Source organism: Myotis myotis, unplaced genomic scaffold (assembly GCF_014108235.1).
Source record: "Myotis myotis isolate mMyoMyo1 unplaced genomic scaffold, mMyoMyo1.p scaffold_m19_p_11, whole genome shotgun sequence".
Lineage (NCBI taxonomy): Eukaryota > Metazoa > Chordata > Mammalia > Chiroptera > Vespertilionidae > Myotis > Myotis myotis.
In genome coordinates this window covers 76542205-76562289 of record NW_023416315.1, presented here as the reverse complement: position 1 = coordinate 76562289, position 20085 = coordinate 76542205, and the positions used below count along the sequence as shown (strand labels likewise).

The 20085-nt window shown below is 40.0% G+C and overlaps 1 protein-coding gene across 3 annotated transcripts in view; it reads right to left on the bottom strand.

Annotated features, from left to right (window-relative positions):
- BMT2 (base methyltransferase of 25S rRNA 2 homolog) overlaps window positions 1-20085 on the bottom strand; it is a 123803-nt gene that overhangs the window by 57534 nt on the left and 46184 nt on the right. For all 3 annotated transcript variants that reach the window (XM_036328928.1, XM_036328929.1, XM_036328930.1), the window contains exon 3: window positions 4613-4783. In XM_036328928.1, the coding sequence (XP_036184821.1) occupies window positions 4613-4783 (171 nt within the window). The remainder of the gene's footprint in view (window positions 1-4612; window positions 4784-20085) is intronic.

Genomic DNA, 20085 nt, shown 5'->3' with positions numbered 1-20085 from the left:
TTTTCTCTCCCTCTTTCTTCTCTTCTCTAAAAATCAATGAAAAACCATATTTAAAAAGAAATAAATAAAATTATACATTGCAAATTCTATTCTAATGATATAATCCATTCTAGGTTTAAGAAAAGTTTTTAAAATAATTATTCAATTCCAATGAAATTATCCTAAAAGAAAACAACAAAACTAGACAGACAGATATCCTAAATTGAAAATCATTATATACAACAGCTACTGTCATTACCAATAAAATGTTTTAAAAAAATGGAATCACTTAACCAAGGAGGTAAAAAGATCTGTACTTGGAAAACTAGAGAACATTAAATAGAAAGATAGAAGAGAATATAAACAAGTGGAAGAATATACCGTGTTCATGGAGAGGTAGCATTAACACAATTAAAATGTCCATACTACCCAAAGCAATCTATAGATTTAACGCAATCCCTATTAAAATACCAATGGCATACTTCACAAATCTAGAACAAACACTCCAAAAATTTATATGGAAACAAAAAGACCCCAAATAACCACAGCAATCCTGAGAAAGAAGAACAAAGTTAGAGGGATCACACCACCAGTTATCAAGCTATACTACAAAGCCACTGTAATCAAAATAGCCTGGTACTGGCACAAGAACAGACATATAAATCAATGGAACAGAACAGAGAACCCAGAAATCGACCCACGCCATTATGCTCAATTAATCTTCAATAAAAGAGGCAAGAGTATACAATGGAGTAAAGACAGTCTATTCAATAAATGGTGTTGGGATAATTGGACAACTATATGTAATGATATGAAACTAGACTTCCAACTTACACCATACACAAGAATAAACTCAAAATGGATAAAAGATTCAAATGTAAATTATGAAAACATAAAAATCCTTGAAGAAATCATAGGCAGCAAAATATCAAACATCTCATGTTGCAAAATTTTCACTGATACAATGCCTAGCGGAAGAGGAACAAAATAAACCGACAAACAAAATGGGTGCAGAGGCAGGGATTCATGGGACAGACTGACATACCTCAGAGGGGAAGTGGTGAAGGGTACGGGAAGAGATTAACCAAAGAACATATATGCATAACCCATGTATATTGATAATAGTGTGGGGAAGGCCTGTGGTGTGGTGGGGGCTGGGTGGAGTGGGGCAAGTGAGGGTGAAATGGGGACATCTGTAATACTGTCAACAATAAATTTTGAAATAAAAGCTGTCTTCTGTGGACATGAGAACTCTGCATGTAATCTTTTTAAAAACAAATTTAATAAATTTTGTACTGTTTGTAACACTTCAAAAAAAGAAATTCTAAGGTTGACATTTTCTATATTTATTAATTTTTTAACAAATACAACTATAATTTCTTACACTGGTCAACATTTATAAATATTCATCATGCCTGAATTATAGGATGTTCAGTTAGTTTTTATGCTATGTAAGCTTTGTAAATAAAGGTAAAGATGTGTTATCTTCCTACTGAACCTAAAAAAGGTATGTTAATTTTTCAATACAGTTGTTTTAACTAAATAATATTTTCAAATTGTGTAAAATCAAAATAACCAAGGGCTATTTTGTTAATATCTACAGATTTCAAACTATTTTAAGAGGGTACTTTATTTTCATGGTTATCTTTCAGTGTCTATCAAGAATATTTCTAGAATTACTCAAGTTTTGCATCTTCAAGAGATTAATAAAATATAACTTGAAACCACAAATGTATTCCCGTACTAGAGTGTTTAGATAATTATTACACTACTAATAATTAACTGGATCAGGATACATATATATATATATATACATACACACACACACACAATAGAGTACTATTTAGCCATTGAAAAAATACATATCCTACATTTGCGACCACATGGATGAACCTTGAAGGCATTATGATAAGTAAGTCAGACAGAGAAAGACAAATACTGTATGATCTTACTTCTATGTGGGAATCTAAAAATATTAAATTCAAAGAAACAGAGATCAGATTGGTGGATGCATGGGGAAGGGGGTGGGGGATGTAGGGACAGGTGGTGAAAGGTACAAACTTTCAGTTATAAAGGTAAATAAGTTCTGGGGATGTAATGTACAACATGACTATAGTTAACAAGTATTACATATTTGAAAGCTGCTTAAGACAGTAGTCCTTAAAAGTTCTCATCATATGAAACACATTTAAAATTATGTGAGTTGAGCAATGTTAACTATTTCAAGTGATGGGTGTTAATTAAACTTATTGTGGCAATCTTTCTGTACACACATACACACACTAGAGGCCCGATTCACAAAATTAGTGCAAGAGTAGGCCTTCACAGCCTTGGTGGCTGCCTTGATCCTGCCCTCGCAGCCAGGGCAGCTGCCTTGATCCTGTAGCTGTAGCCCTGGCTTCATGTGGAAGGTCATCCTGAAGGACGTCTGGATGACCGATTGGTTAATTTGCATATTATGCTTTTATTATTATAGATAACCATTATGTCATATACCTTATCCTATCTAATAAAAAAGAAACATGGTAATTAGCGTACGACCGCTACCCTTCCCATTGGCTAATCAGGGCAATATGCAAATTAACTGCCAGCCAAGATGGCGGCCGGCAGCCAGGCAGCTTGAAGCGAACATGAGGCTTGCTTGCTTGCTTCAGTGACGGAGGACTCCAACGTTCCCCGCCTGCCGCTGTAGGCCTCTGAGCTGCAACTCTAAGCAACTATGTAACAAATATAGAAGCTAAACAAAACCCCAGAAACCTGCTTTAGTCCGCTGGGCTTCAGCCAGCAGGATCGCAACACTGTTTCAAATACAGAAGGTAAACAAAGGCCAGAAACGTGCTTTCAGCAGCGGAGGCCTAAGAGCTGGAGCCAAGCCTCAAAGCTAAAGCTGGCCCAGAATAAAAAAAAAAGAAAAAAAGGAGTGGTTGGGAGCTTCAGTCACCCGCCAGCCTGAAAACAGCCCTCAGCCCCTCACCCAGGCTGGCCAGGCACCCCAGTGGGGACCCCCACCCTGATCCAGGACACCCTTCAGGGCAAACCAGCCGGCCCCGACCCATGCACCAGGCCTCTATCCTATATAGTAAAAGGGTAATATGCCTCCCAGCACCGGGATCAGCGGAGCCGAGAGGCGTTCCGGCACCAGGATCAGTGTGACTGGGGGCAGCGCCCAAACCCCGATCGCCCTGCGGCTCTGTGTGTGACAGGGGGCGGGGCCACAACCTCTCTATCCGCCCTGCTCTGTTCGTGACAGGGGAAGGCGCCCCTACCCCCTGATCAGCCCTGCTCTGTGCCTGATAGGGGGAGCTCCCCAACCCCCTGATTGCCCTGCGGCTCTGTGTGTGACAGGGTGTGGCACCCCAACCCCCTGATCGGCCCTTCTCTGTATGTGACAGGGGGCAGCGCCCCAAACCCGATCGGCCCTGCTCTGTGCGTGAAAGGGTACGGAGCCCCAATCCCCCTGATGGGCCCTGCTCTGTGAGTGACAGGGGGCAGCGCCCCAACCCCGATTGGCCCTGCTCTGTGCGTGACAGGGGGTGGCGCCGCAACCACCCCATGGACCCTTTGAGTGTGACAGGGGGCGGTGCCCCAATCCCCCAATCGGCCCTACCCTGAGCATGACTGAGGGTGGCATCGCAACCTCCCAATCCGCCCTGCTCTGTGCATGACAGGGGGCGGCGCCCCAACTCCCCAATCGGCCCTGCTCTGAGCCCGACCAGGGGCTGCACCTAGGGATTGGGCCTGCCCTCTGCCACCCGGGAGCAGGCCTAAGCCAGCAAGTCGTTATCTCCCGAGGAGTCCCAGACTGCGAGAGGGCACAGGCCAGGCTGAGGGAACCCCTCTCCCCCTCGAGTGCACAAATTTTTGTGCACCGGGTCTCTAGTCCTATATAATAAACGGCTAACATGCAAATTGTCCCCTTGACCGGGAGATCGACCAGGGGGCGGGGCCAGCTGACCAATTGCCCACAGCCCCTCCCCCTGGCCGGCCCGACTCCCAATTACCCCCTACAACCGTGATTGGGGGTAGGGCCAGTTGGCCAACTGCCCTTGGCCCCTCCCCCCAGCTGGCCCCACCCTTGATTAGCCACCCCCACCCTGATCAGCGAGGGCCGGCCTCATGCACCAGCCTCCAGTACTTATATAATATGTCAATTATATCACAATAAAACTAGAAAACTACTCATGTACTTATTAAATCAAATTTGTACCTCTATGCATACATTGATTACTACCAGATTTTCCTATGAACTGTAAAATAATGACAATTGGTTCTATTAGTCATCTTTCATTATTCGCTGTGATTTTTTAGTAGACAGCAAATTTAAACATAACTTAACAGGATTTTCCTGTTTTCTGTATATAAGCATAATTATTATAATATTTAATAAACTAGTCTTTCTCATTTTTGGTGAGGACAATCTATATTATAGAGTCATTAGTTTTTCAAATATCCCTTACAATTTTATGCCAGTTTTCTACCTAGTAATATTACAAATCTGTAGTTCTCAGCTTAATATAGTAGTAGTGGAGTAAGCATACTGCTCACTATTTGGTGTAAATCATCACCCTACTTTACATTATTAACACAGCTACCCAGGATAATGTTAGCAATTGAAGTAAAAAAGTATACTTACTCAGTTATAATTTCAGAATTTGTAAAGTTGAGGTTGGTTACATGACCTTCAAGTTTAGACTGTTCATGTGTATTTAAGGCTGGAGTGGTCTTGGTGGCAAGTACAGCTCTTTTTTTATCTTTTTCAAGTGCTTTTCTCTTTCCACCATTTTGAAAATATTCTCTGCATATACTACAAGGAAAATAAAGTTATATTTAAAAACACTAAGTATGAATATAAAATAAAATGAAGAAATATCAGGCTTTATTACTCAAAATGGGACACATTAAAATTACAGATTCCTATTTTTAAAATGTCACAGAGAGGTTAAGTTTGAGAATCTTGTAGCAATTTCACATTTTTTAAATTATCATATACAAAGCACAATCATAGATTATGTTGAATACATAAAAATTATGCTTGCCCTGGCTGGTTTGGTTCAGTGGATAAGCATCGGCCTACAGACTGAAGGGTCCCAGGTTCAATTCCGGTTAGGGGCACATGCCCCAGTTGTGGGCTCAATCCTCAGTGGGGAGTGTGAGGGAGGCAGCCCATCGATGATTCTCTCCCATCATTGATGTTTCTATCTTTCCCTTCCTCTCTGAAGTAAAAAAATAAAATACACACACACACACACACACACACATACTCTAGAGGCCTCATGCACAAAATTCGTGCACCTGGACCATGTGTGTGGGGGGGTCCCTTCAGCCCAGCCTGTGCCCTTCTTCGCAGTCTGGGAGCCCTCAGGGGATGTCCGGCTGACGGGGAGCAGGCCTAAGCCAGCAATCAGATATCCTTAGTGCTGCCGTGGAGGTGGGAGAGGATCGCCAGCTGTGAGCCCAGCTTCTGGCTGAGTGGCGCTATCCCTGTGGGAGCGCACTGACCACCAAGGGGCAGCTCCTGCATTGAGCATCTGCCCCTTGGTGGTCAGTGTGTGTCATAGCAACTGGTCATTCTGCCATTAGGTCGTTTTGCATATTAGCCTTTTATTATATAGGAAGGTATGTATATTTATATAAAATATGCTTTTCAGGAACACAGATGTGTTCATATATATTGCTGAACTTTATTCTTAACTGAAACATAAGTTCTTCCAGAAAAGCTTAGATAATTCTGCTATTCAGCTACAGCTTACAAAAAAGAATAGTAGTCGCAGTTAATTATGAGCCAGTTATGCTGGTATTAGACAAATATCCCAACAGTTATTTTTCAGGTCCCTTCTGGTTTATGACAGTCAGGTTGTTAACACATTCAGAATCACTTCTTATTTGCTCTGAAAGAAGGGTATAAAAATCTAGTTTAGGAAGAATAGTATCATTTCATAAAGGTATACATTCAGACAGAACAAAGGCTTAAACACAGTAGTGGTTTTTATAACACTTGAAAATTATTTCTGTGTATCAAGAGACTATTCCTGCTAGTCCCAATTCCTATACTATTAAAATGCAGACTTTTCAAGATGTATCATTTTAAACTCATATAGTATAGCCATATCAGGTTGCTATCCAGAATCAGAAACTGGTGACTGGCAAAACCTTAAACAACTTTTTTGTACCTAATATAATTGTAGGGTGAATACAGCAGGACACCATGCCTGGGTATATAATAGAATAACAAACATGAACCAAAGAATCAACTCCAACACTTATTAGCTATTAAAGCCAAGAAATCTAACAGAGAAAAAAAAAAAAAAAAAAAGACCAGTAAGACCTATTTGACAGGAAATACACACTTAAAAGCAATTATCGGATATACTTACCAAAGCTACTTAAAGTGAAGGAGAATGGAACCTAAAATAGTCTTTCTTTTTAACTTCTTAGAATAAATCACATTATAGTTACATATAGCTCATACTTTGAACAAAGCTAGACTTTTTTGTTCTATAGACACTCCCTGGTGAAATTCCAAAAACACATGGTAAGAAAAGTAAGAATTGAGGAATTAACTTAAAACTGATTTCTGCAAAACTGATTTCTGCAAGTAGAACTATGGTCTAAGCATGGAACAATGCCCAGTTCTCCTCATATTAACAGTATGCTATTAATTCAAACACAATTTTTATAGGTATCTATTATTTAAGACGTCTTTAACCCATCCTACTGAGATTTAGTTTTAACCCTAATTACATACAGGAATTGAAATACATTCATCATTAATTAAACATATATTAAGTACCTATCATGTGCCAGGCACATAGGTTACAGGACAACAAATTGAAGAAGGCATAACTGCCTTCAAGAAGCTCACACTAATGAAGGAGACAAACAATTTATATAACGACTAGAGGCCCAATGCACGAAATTCATGCAAGGGGGGCGGCCCTTGCAGCCCCAGCTTCGTCCAGAAGGTTGTCCGGAAGGTCGTTCAGCTGTCTGGTCTAATTAGCATATTATGCTTTTATTACTATAGATAAGGAAAATACAAGTAATAGATAAAATATAATTGATAAATTCCAAACCCACTCTAAAATCATTAATATAATTTTTGAAAACTGAGTAGGAATAAATCAAGCAAGGAAGAACATTAGTTAAGGAGAGAAGTGCTTTCCTGGCAAAGAGACTAGCATGAACAAAGTCATGAAAGAAAAAGCAGCCTGGATCCTGAAGAGATGGACATCAGTTCCAAGTGTGTGAAATTTAAAGTGACAGGCAGAAAATGGGTGGAAGGATGGACGGACGGACGGATGGATGAACTCACAGGTGAAAAGGCCATGAGGCCAATACACATACTAGGTGTACCAGTTAATGCAGATTTTGTAATAAAAGAAAACATAATTTCAAGAGAAACATCAAAAATGCTTTATTCAAAGTAATGTCCATCGCTAGCTACACATTTCCACGATCTTTTGGTAATTTGTGGATACCACCCCAACAGAACTTTTCTTGTTTTGAGACAAACCACTCAGAGACCCAATTTTCCACTTCTTCGTACATTTTGAAGTGCTGCACAGAAAGTGCGTGTGCCATTGATCGGAACAAGTGGTAATCTGAAGGAGCAAGGTCTGGTGAATACAGCGGGTGGGTTAATACTTCCCAGGCAAGATCTTTTAACATGTCCTTAACTGGTTTTAAGTGTGTTATGGTGTGTCATCATGAAGCAAAATTACTTTGCTGTGTCTTCTGTCACATTCTGGTCATTTCACCATCAAAGCATGGTTCAAATTGATTATTTGTTGTCAGTAGTGATCAGTATTAATGGTTTCATCTGGTTTTAGACGCTCATAACACACCACACCTTCTTGATCCCACCAAATGCAGAGCATTGATTTCTTTCCAAAGCGGTTTGGCCTTGCAGTCGATGTTGATGGTTGACTTGGATCAACCCATGATTTTGGGATTCTCAAAATAAATCCACTTTTCATTGCCAGTCACAATTCGATGCAAAAAAGATTTTCTTTCATGCCATTGAAGCAACATTTTACTGATGACTTTTTGGTTTTCCATTTGTCTTTTGTTCAGTTGATGTCGCACCCATTTTCCTTCCTTTATCTTTCCCATTGATTGTAAATGATCGGAAATTGTTTGCTGAGCAACGTTTAATCTTTCTGCAAGTTGTTTTTGAGTTTGACATGCATCTTCATCCAATAATGCTTGTAACTGTTGGTCTTCAAACTTTTTTAGTTGACCCTGATGTTCTTTGTTTTTCACATCAAAATCATCACTTTCAACGTGTCTAAACCAGTGTTCACAAGTATCTTACGATGGACCATATTCACCATATGCTTCCTGAAGTATTCAGCAGCATTTTTCTTCAAAATAAAGTAATGAATTAAAACTTCCCGAAAATGCTCTTTTTTTGGCACAAAATTTGACATGTTTAAGTGTAAAAATATTTATGAAGTTAACACCTTCAGCAAATTTGACATATGAAGTTTTGAAGCTTGCTGTCAATACAACAAAATAGCATACATATCAAATCACATATATATCAACATATGTGTAACTCCATCTATTGAAAAAATCTGCATTAACTGGTATACCTAGTGTACAGAGAAGAATGATAAGAAAGCTTCAGATCATGCAAGATCCACAGGCCAATTTAGAAATGTAGCCTTTAGAAATCTAATCTCACTACAGAAAGTGGTTTAGTGGTTTCCTGTAGTTGAGGAAGGCTCTGACTACAAAGGTAAACAATGGAGCTTATTAGAGTTATGGAAATGTTCTATATCTTGATAGTGTTAATGCTTACATAAGTATAAACAACTGTCAATACCAACTAAATGTACACTAGAATATAAATTAAACTTCAGTAAAGTTGATAAAAAAAAGTGTAGCCATTATCATCTTGGAATTAATACTAAAAATAATGCCTTTAGCACAAGCATGTCAAACTCAAAGGATAACATGGGCCAAATGAACAAGGTTTAAGTTTATGTGGGCCGCAAAAAAACAAAAGCTTCAATTTTCATAGAAACGTAGGTTTATTTCTATAGAGACATGCTGAATACAAAGGGCTGAAATAAATGAGTAATCATTAACATAAAATAGAACATTTTAATAAAAATTAATATTTTTTTCTTGAACATTAACTTACCAGTCACTGAATAACTGCACAAATTAATAAGCGTAACACAAATAAACCTATTTTTCTTGTTCTCTGAAAGCAAAGTATTTCCTGTTGTGCACATCAAATAAGTCAGTACAAGACTAATGACGTGGCTAAAATTTTCGCTACTAGTATTAGTAGAGAGAAACGGAGCACCTGCATGTAAGGTGCATAAGGGAAATGAATGCAAGACGATTATAGTAATCAGTCATAGCAAATGTTGTAGTTCATTATTAGTAATTATGTATTACAGGATATTGTAAAAACTAAGTTATGAAATTTTTATTAAAATGTTTCTTACATACAATTATATTGGGTGGGTTGCAAAAATATTCATTGTGGTCTGCATGAAGCCTGTGGGCCGCGAGTTTGACATGCTTGGTGTACTTGTGTACTTGTACCGCAGCTTTTTTATCCAGCGTGTCTACTGATGGGCACTTGGGCTATTTCTAGATCTTAGCTATTGTAAATTGTGCTGCTATGAACATAGGGGTGCATATATTCTTTCTGATTGGTGTTTCAGGTTTCTTAGTATATATCCCTGTAAGTGGGATCACTGGGCCAAATGGCAGTTCTATACTTAATTTTTTTGAGGGTTATTTTTTAACCTTTATTGAGAGTATTATAGATGTGCTCCCCTCCCCACCCATCTGCATTCCCACCAGCAGTGTTCTAGGGTTCCCTTTTCCCCACATCCTCACCAGCATTTGTCATTTGTTGATTTGTTGATGGTAGCCATTCTGATTGGTGTGGGGTGATACCTCATTGTTGTTTTAATTTGCATGTTTCTGTTCAGCAACACTGAGCATTTTTTCATGTCTCTTGACCATCTGTAAGTCCGCTTTGGAGAAGGATCTACTTAGGTCCTTTGCCCATTTTTTTTAATTGGATTGTTTGTCTTCCTTTTGTTAAGTTGTATGCATTCCTTATATATTTTGAGAATTAGCCCTTTATCAGATGTATCATTGGCAAATACATTCATTCATACATACACAGGGCTCCCTTTTGATTTTATTGATGACTTCTTTTGCTGTGCAGAAGTTATTTTATTTTAATGTAGTTCCATTTGTTTATTTTCTCCTTAGTTTCCTTTTCCTAGATGTATCCATAAACATATTGATACAAGAGATGTCTGAGATTTTACTGCCTGTGAATTCTTCTAGGATTTTTAGGGTGTCATAACTTACATTTAAGTCTTTTATCCATTTTGAGTTTATTCTTGTGTATGGTTTAAGTTGGTGGTCTAGTTTCATTTTGTTGCATGTATCTCTACAAATTTTCCCAACACAATTTATTGAAGAGACTGTCTTAACTCCATTGTATGCTCTTGCCTCTTTTATTGAAGATTAATTGAGCATAATGGCTTGGGTCGATTTCTGGGGTTTCTGTTCCGTTCCATTGATCTATATATCTGTTCTTGTGTCAGTGCCAGGCCGTTTTGATTACAGTGGCTTTGTAGTATAACTTGATATCTGGTATTGTGATCCCTCCAACTTTGTTCTTTTATCTCAAGATTGCTTCAGCTATCCGTGGTCTTTTTTTTTTTTTTGTTCCATATAAAATATTGGAGTATTTGTTCTAGATCTGTGAAATATGCCATTGGTATTTCAATAGGGATTTTGCATTGAATCTGTAGATTGCTTTGGGTAGTATAGACATTTTAGTGATGTTAATTCTACCACTCCATGAACACGGTATACTTTTCCACTTGTTTATATCTTCCTCTATCTCTTGTTTCAACATCATATAGTTTTCAAAGTATAAGTCTTTTACCCCCTCGGTTAAGTTTTTTCCCCCAAGTATCTAAATTTTTTGTTACAATGGTAAATGGGATTGTTTTGTTTAGTTTCTCTTTCTGAGAATTGGTATATATAAATGCCACAGATTTCTGGGTGTTAATCTTGTATCCTGCTATGTTGGTACATTTATTTATTAAATTTAGTAATTTTTTTGGTGGAGTCTTTAGGGTTTTCTATGTAAAGTATCATGTCATCTGCGAGTAATGAGAGTTTTACTTCCTCCTTTCAAATTTCGATGCCTTTTATTTCTTCTTGTCTGATCATTGTGGTTAGGACTTCTAGTACTATGTTGAATAAGAGTAGTGAAAGTGGACATCGCTGTCTTGTTCCTGTTCTTAGGGGAAATGGTTTTAGTTTTTTTCCCATTGAATATGATGTTCACTGTAGGTTTGTCATATATGGCCTTAATTTTGAGTGGTCTCTATTCCCACTTCACTGAAGAGTTTTTATCAAAAATAGGTGTTGGATTTTGTCAAATGCTTTTTCTGCGTGAATTGATATGATCGTGTGATTTTTTTTGTCTTTCAATTTGTTTATGTGATGTATCATATTTATTGATTTACAAATATTGTACCAGCATTGTATCAGAGGAATGAATTCCATCTGGTCATGGTGTATTATCTTTTTGATATACTGTTGGATGCGATTCACTAATATTTTGTTGAGGATTTTAGCATCTATGTTCATCAGGCATATTGGCCTGTAATTCTCTTTCCTTGTAGTGTCTTCATCTGGTTTTGGAATTAGGATAATGCTGGCCTAATAAAAAGAGCTTAGAAGTGTTCCTTCCTCTTGGATTTTTTTGGAATAGTTTGAGGAGGATAGGTGTCAATTATTCTTTGAAGATTTGTTCTTTGAAGCCATCCAGACCAGGGCTTTTGTTTGCTAGGAGTTTTTGATTATTGCTTCTATTTCATAATTTGTTGTGGGCATACTCAGGTTTTCTGATTCTTCCTGATTCAGTTTTGAAAGATGGTATTTTTCTAGGAATTTGTCCATTTCATTCACATTGTTCAGGTTGTTGGTATACAATCATTTGTATTTCTGTGGTGTCAGTTGTTACTTCACCACTTTCATTTTTTATTTTATTTATTTTGGTCCTCTCTGTTTCTTAATGAATCTGGCCAACGATTGATCAATTTTGTTTATTTGTTCAAAGAACTAGCTATCGGTTTCATTGATTTTTTTATAGCTTTTTTTTTTTTTTTAGTTTTCTCTATGTCATTAATTTCTGTTCTGATCTTTATTATTACCTTCCTTTTAATAACTCTGTTGTTCTCTAATTCTCAGGGTTAAATAGTTTATTATTGATTTTTCTTGTTTTTGTTTTTTTGAGGTAGGCCTGTAGTACTATAAACTTCCCTCTCAAGACTGCTTTCACTATGTCTTAGAGCAGCGGTTGTCAACCTGTGGGTTGCAACCCCTTTGGCAGTTGAATGACCCTTTCACAGGGGTCGCCTAAGACAATCCTGCATATCAGATATTTACATTACAATTCATAACAGTAGCAACATTACAGTTATGAAGTAGCAACGAAAATAATTTTATGGCTGGGTCACAACATGAGGAACTGTATTTAAAGGGCCAGAAGGTTGAGAACCACTGTAGAGATTTTGACTGTGTTTTCATTACTTTCCAGAAAGTTTTTTATTTCTTTCTTGATCTGATTGGTAACACATTCGTCGTTTAATAACATGCTATTTAGACTCCATGTGTGTCAATGTTGTTGAGTGTTTTTACTGTAGTGCATTTTTAATTTCATTCCATTATGTTTTGAAAAGATGCTTGATATGATTTCAATCTTATGGAACTTGTAGAGACTTGTTTTGTGTTCTAACATGTGGTCTATCTTTGAGAATGACTCGTGCACTTAAGAAGAATATGTATTCTGTATCTTTGCGGTGAAATGTCATATGAATGTCAATTAAATCCATCCGATCCAGTGTGTCACGTAGAGTCATTGTTTCATTGTTATTTTTTTGTCTTAAAGATCTATCCAGTGAAGTCAGCGGGGTGTTAAAGTCCCCTACTATAATTGTATTGCTGTTCATCTCTCTTAAAGTTCTCCATGAATATAGACAGCAGTTCTTTTTATATATTTTGGTGCTCCTATATTGGGTACATATATGTTTACCAGGGTTATATCCTCTTGTTGGATGGATCCCTTTGGCGTTATGTAGTGATGTTTATTGCTCATGTGATAGCCTTTATTTTGAAGTTTATTTTGTCAGATATGAGAACTGCTACCCCAGCTTTTTTTGTGTGTTTTTATATTTCCATTTGCATGGAAAATGTTTTCCATTCCTTCACTCTCATCCTGTGTGTCTTTCCTTCTGAGCCGGGTCTCTTATAGAGAGCATATAATAGGGTCATGTTTTGAATCCACTCAGCTACCCTATGTCTTTTGATTAGAGCATTTAATTCATTTACATGTAATATTATTATTGGTAGGTAGTGATGTATTGCCATTTTAATTCGTCATGCATATGATTCTCTTTTTCTTCTTCTCATTAGAGTATTCCCTTTAGCATTTCTCACAATGTTGGTTTGGTGGTGATAAACTCCTTTAGTCCTTTCTTGTCTGGGAAGCTTTTTATTTTGCCATCTATTTTGAATTATACTTTTACACATATAGTAATCTTGCTTTTGGATCCTTACTTTTCATTACCTTGAATACTTCATGCTGGCCTGTAGAATTTCCAATGAGAAATCAGCTGACAGCCTTATGGGAGCTCCTTTATAGGTAACACATTGCTTTTCTCTTGCTGCCTTTAAGATTCTCTCTTTGGCCCTAACCAGTTTGGCTCAGTGGATAGAGCAACGGCCTGTGGACTGAAAGGTCCCAAGTTCGATTCTGGTCAAGGACATGTACCTTGGTTGTGGGCACATCCCCAGTAGGAAGTGTGCAGGAGGCAGCTGATCGATGTTTCTCTCTCATCGATGTTTCTAGTTCTCTATCCCTCTCCCTTCCTCTCTCTAAAAAAAAAAAAAATCAATAAAATATATATTTTTAAAAAGATTCACTCTTTGTCTTTCATTTTTGGCATTTTAATGATGATGAGTCTGGGCATACACCTATTTAGGTTCTTCTTGCTTGGACTCTCTGTGCCTTCTGGACTTGTGTGACTTTTTCCTTCACCAGGTGAGGGAAGTTTTCTGCCATTAAATAGTTCTTCAAACATGTTCTCTATCCCTTGCTCACTTTCTTCCCTTCTGGCACTCCTATTACGTGAATATTGTTACCTTTCATGTTGGCCCACAGCTCCCTTAAGCTGTCCTGTTTTTTAATTGTTTTTCCTTTTTGGTTCTCTGATTTAATTTTTCTTTCTAACCTGGTGGATATCAAGTTTCGCTGGAGAAATATTTCCTCTGCAGCATGAGAGAATGTCTCCACACAAGAGACTGAAATGGTTGCCCTCTGAGCTCCAGCCCCAGAGCCCCCAATTCTGGCTTCTGCTCACACCACTCCAGTCCACTCTGTCCACCTTCTACCAGAACCCAAGATGAGTGTTGCACACAAAATTTTGTGTGTTGGCCCTATAAGAGGTTGCCTGCATTTCTAGCCATCTCTGGCTGGCAGACAGCAACCCTGCTGCTTTGCAGAGCCAGATGTTATGTTGGCACTTTTCTCAGTTCTGGTGCTCTGGGCTGGGGGGCCCAGCTTGGTATGTAGACCCCTGAGTTCTCAGTGGGAACTTCCCCCACCCTGATAGCTAAGATATTTATCTGGATCTTCAGCTGCTGTCTCTGGAAGCCCCGCCAGCCTTTTCATACCTTGGCACTTTCTACCAGTCTCTATGCGGTCTCTACTTTCCATCCTAGGTTATCAGGGTTCTCTCCAGCTAGTGTTCAGTTGATTTTTCACTGTGGTTTTTCAGTATTTTAGTTGTATTTCCAGTTTTGTCCTGGGAGAGTGTCAGTGCAGCTTCCACTTACTCCATCGCCATTTTGGAATCCACTAAACTTATACAATTTTATTAACTAATATTATCCCAATAAAAATTCTCAAAAATATGGAAAACAGAAATAGACATGAGAAGAAACCTGCAACATAACACTTCAACATTAATTATATTAAATAAGCAACTGTAGATATGAAAGAACACTTCACATTTAAAATTTTAAAATAACATAATAAAGATAAATAATTGGAGAATTATGCCATGAATATAGACAGAAAGATTTCAATTTTGCTGCGACCCAAAACTGCTCTATAAAATAAAGTCTACTTGAAAGGGGGAAAATATCTTGTCAACTCAGTATAGATACCATGTGCATTCCCACATAATGTAGTATACTGGGAAGGACACTATAACAGCAGTCGCCAACTTTTAGAACCTTGTCGACCACCAGTGGTCCACGGACCACGAGTTGGCGACCGCTTCTCCAAAGGTTTTTTTAAACCAGCAGTCGCCAACCTTTCAGACCTCGCAGACCACTGGTGGTCCAGTTGGCGACCGCTGCTATAACCTATGTAATATTCTTGCTAATATACTTAACTTGAATCTAATCACAAAGAAACAATCATATAAATCCAAGTTAAAATGTTTTTGTCCAGAAACTGAGGGAAAGTGTGAATCAAAGATTTCATATCTAACCAAGCTGTGCATCTTGTAACAAAACCTTAGAAAAACAGGTTTTGTTGTCTAAGAACTCAGCAAGCTGTTTTCAAAGAATCTAACTGGAAGATGAACTTCATTTGTGAGATGATTTGGAAATGTTGGTGAAAAGAATAGTAGTGGATAAAACCATTAAATGAATTTTTTAAAAGTATTTTATAGTGCTGAAGGCCTCAATTCTCAGTGAAGATGAAACAGTTATAAATAGTTATGTGCCATTTATCATAGCAACCATCCTCACAAAGCAGAAACTCCATGAGATGCATGGAGAAAGAGATACAGTTAACAACAGGGAACTTTAACACACCATTTCAATAAAGTGAATGAAAAATAAAATTACAAAAGCCCTATAGAGCATAATGTTTATTTTTTCACTATTTAACCATCTTATATATATACTTATATACTTAACATATACTCTGATGAAACAGAGCATATCATCAAGTGCACATAAAATATTCACAAAAATGACAAAATATTCACTTACTGACTTCATGCATTAAGTCTTGAAGAAAACCACAATAAGAGCCATAGGAAAAATAATACAAACAAAATCATCAGTTCACAATGCAATAAAAGTAGAACAACAATACAGAACAAAAAAAATCCATTTCACCTGCAATTTTTTAGAAATATATTTTTATTGATTTCAGAAAGGAAGGAAGAGATAGAAACATCAATGATGAGAGAGAATCATTGATAGGCTACCTCCTGCACACCCTCTAGTGGGGGTTGAGCCCGCAACCCGTGCATGTTCCCTTGACCAGAATCGAACCCAGGACACTTGTGTGTCCTGGCTGACGCTCTATCCACTGAGCCAAACCAGCTAGGGCTACCTGCAAATTTTTTAAAATTAAATAACTCTGGGGTCAAAGGGGAAATACTGATTAAAAAAAATCACAGGACTTCTAAAAAACAAAGAAATAATCATGAAACCACCACATGTCAGAGTCTAAGGAATCCAACTGAAATAAGGACCTGAGGAAAATTCAAGCCCTTTAATGTTATAGCAATACAAATGAAAGAATAAAAATAAATGAAATATTCAACACAAAGGATTAGGAGGAAAAATGTAAACCAAAAGAGAGCAAGGTATTAATGATTTACAAACAAAATGAGACCAACAAATAAATATACAAACTGGTACTTTAACTTACACAGCCTTTTGCAAATAAAGCTGAAAACAGAAGAAAAATTTTTCAAAGAATATATACTAAATATAGGAATATAGGAAAATTTATTACATTTGACTTTTGGTTATTGGTGGAAATGGTAAGTTTAAACAAAACCAAAATTGACATATAAAATACAGACTTTAAAAAAGCCCCAGTAATCCAATGAGGAATTCTACCAAACTTTTATTGAACCAGATAATACCGTATTAATCATGTTTTTATTTTTTTATCTTATGATGTTTTGATATCTTGGAGGGCCTTATATACCTAGGGAGAAACTACCTCTCACAAGGCTAGCTAAAGATAATGAACAGCTAACTTGGGAACATGCCTCTCAAATGCAAGACAGCATTTCCTTTATGTTACTCTCAGACATCAACCTATCACTTTCTCTGCCCTAAATCAATCCTGGTACAGTACCACACAAGGAAAAGCTCTTATTCTCCAAAGCCCACCAGAATTATTGAGACTAGCCATTCCTAAACTGTTTACACTGCCCTGCTCTGCCTTTCTCACAGAAACCCCATAACGTCTCTGGTCTGTACTTTCCCCTCACTCCTGCTTCTGCCTTCTGACAAAATCTGATGCTTCCCTTGTGGACTTGTGTGGAATGGCATGCCCCCTTCTCTCAGGATGTAAGTAATAAATGGCACTTTCAATGGCACTGACATCTCTGTGTTGTTACTCAATCATCTCTATAAAGTAAACTCCCACGAGTACAAATGAGATAACCTCAAAACTATTTAAATAGTTCCAGACCATAGCAACAAGAGAAATTTTCTAAGGTCATTTTTAGGAAGCAAAATAACAATGACAATTAGATCTAATTTCTACAAAAAATACAGACAATATCACTTATAAATATAAATGTAAAAATGTAAAATAAAATGTTAGCAAATAGAAAAAAACAGACCAAAGAGTATGCATTCCAGGAATACAAGAATCCTATCTAATAAAAGAGAAACATGGTAATTGGCATACGACCGCTACCCTTCCCATTGGCTAATCAGCGAGATATGCAAATTAACTGCCAGCCAAGATAGCGGCCGGCAGCCAGGCAGCTTAAACTGAACATGAGGCATGCTTGCTTCAGTGACGGAGGACTCCAACGTTCCCCGCCTGCCTTGCCGGCATCTGAGCCTGCAGTTTCAAACATTGTAACAAATATAGATGCTAAACAAAACCCCAGAAACCAGCTTTCAACCAGCTGGGATCTCAGAGCTGGAGTTGATACAGAGTTTCGATTATAGAACCGAAACAAACCAGATACCTGTTTTCAGCAGCTGAGGCCTCAGAGCTGGAGCCAAGCCTCAGAGCTAAAGCTGGCCCAGAATAAAAAAAGAAAAAGAAAAAAAGGAGCAGTTGGGAGCTTCAGTCCCAGCCTAAAAACAGCCCTCGGCCCAGACTGGCCAGGCACCCCAGTGGGGACCCCCACCCTGAAGGGTTTGTGACCAGCTGCAAACAGTCATCATCCCCTCATCTGGGTCAAGCCTCAGAGCTAAAGCTGGCCCAGAATAAAAAAGAAAAAAAGGAGCAGTTGGGAGCTTCAGTCCCAGCCTGAAAACAGCCCTCAGCCCCTCACTCAGACTGGCCAGGCACCACAGTGGGGACCCCACCATGAAGGGTGTGTGACCAGCTGCAAACAGCCATCATCCCCTCATCCAGGCTGGCCAGGCACCCCAGTGGGGACCCCCACCCTGATCCAGGACACCCTTCAGGACAAACCAGCCGGCCCCCACACGTGCACCAGTCCTCTATCCTATATAGTAAAAGGGTAATATGCTCCCAGCACTGGGATCAGGGGAGCTGAGAGGCCTCCCAGCACCGGGATCAGCGTGAGAGGGGTCAGCGCCCAAACCCCCTGATCGCCCTGCGGCTCTGTGTGTGACAGGGGGCGGGGCCACAACCTCCCTATCTGCCCTGCTCTGTTCATGACAGGTGAAGGCGCCCCAACCCCCTGATCGGCCCTGCTCTGTGCCTGATGGGGGGAGCTCCCCAATCTGCTGATCACCCTGTGGCTATGTGTGTGACAGGGTGCGGCACCCCAACTCCCTCACCCCACGGGTCCTGCTCTGTTTGTGACGGGGTAGAGCCATAACCTCCCCATCAGCCCTGCCCTGAGTATGAGAGTGGCGGCGCCCCAGCCCCCTGATCGGCCCTGCTCTGTGGGTGATAGAGGGCGGTGCCCCAACCCCTGTTCCGCTCTGCTCTGTGTGTGACAGGGGGCGGTGCCCCAATTCCCCTATCGGCCCTATTCTGTGAGTGACAGGGGAGAGCTCCCCAACCCCTGATGGTCCCTGCTCTGTGCGTGACAGGGGGGAGCTCCCCAACCCCCTGATTGACCCTGCTCTGTGCGTGACAGGGGGTGGCGCCGCAACCTCCCCATCGACCCTGCCTTGAGTGTGACAGGGGGCGGTGCCCCAACCCCCCAATTGGCCCTACCCTGAGCGTGACTGAGGGTGGCATCGCAACCTCCTAATCCACCCTGCTCTGTGCATGACAGGGGGCGGCGCCCCAACTCCCCAATTGGCCCTTTCTGAGCCCAACCAGGGGCTGCACCTAGGGATTGGGCCTGCCCTCTGCCACCCGGGAGCAGGCCTAAGCCAGCAGGTTGTTATCTCCCGAGGGATCCCAGACTGCGAGAGGGCACAGGCCGGGCTGAGGGACCCTCCCCTTCCCCCCAAGTGCAGAAATTTTTGTGCACTGGGCCTCTAGTCTAATCTAATAAAAGACAAACATGCAAATTGACCGTAACTTTGCTATGCCTTAAGCCACGCCCACCAGTCAATCAGAGCGACTATATGCAAATTAACCCAACCACAATGGCAGCTGGCAGCCACAGAGCTGGAGTGAGGAGGAGGCTTGGTTGCTCCAGTGAGGGAGGAAGCCAGACTTCCCTCCTGCCATGGCCGGCTCTGAGCTCCACTCAAGGCAACAAAGTTTCAATTATTGAAGATAAATAAACCCCAGATACCTGCTTTCAGCCGGCTGTGGCCACAGAGCTGGAGCGAACAGGAGGCTTGGGTTGCTCCTGGAAATGGAGGAAGCCAAGCTTCTCGCCCACCCTGGCCGGCTCTGAGCTCCACTCAAGGCTACAAAATTTCAATTATAGAAGGTAAATAAATCTCAGAATAAAAAAGAAAAAGAAAAAAAGGAGAGGCTGTGAGCTTCTGTCGCCAGGGGCCTTGGCCAGCCAGAAAAGGGCCCTCAGCCCCTCACCCAGACTGGCCAGGCAACCCAGTGGGGACCCCCCACCCTAAAGGAGGTGTGGCCAGCATAAAAACAGCCATCAGCCCCTCACCCAGGCTGGCCAGGCACCCCATTGGACCCCCACCCTGATCCAGGACACCCTT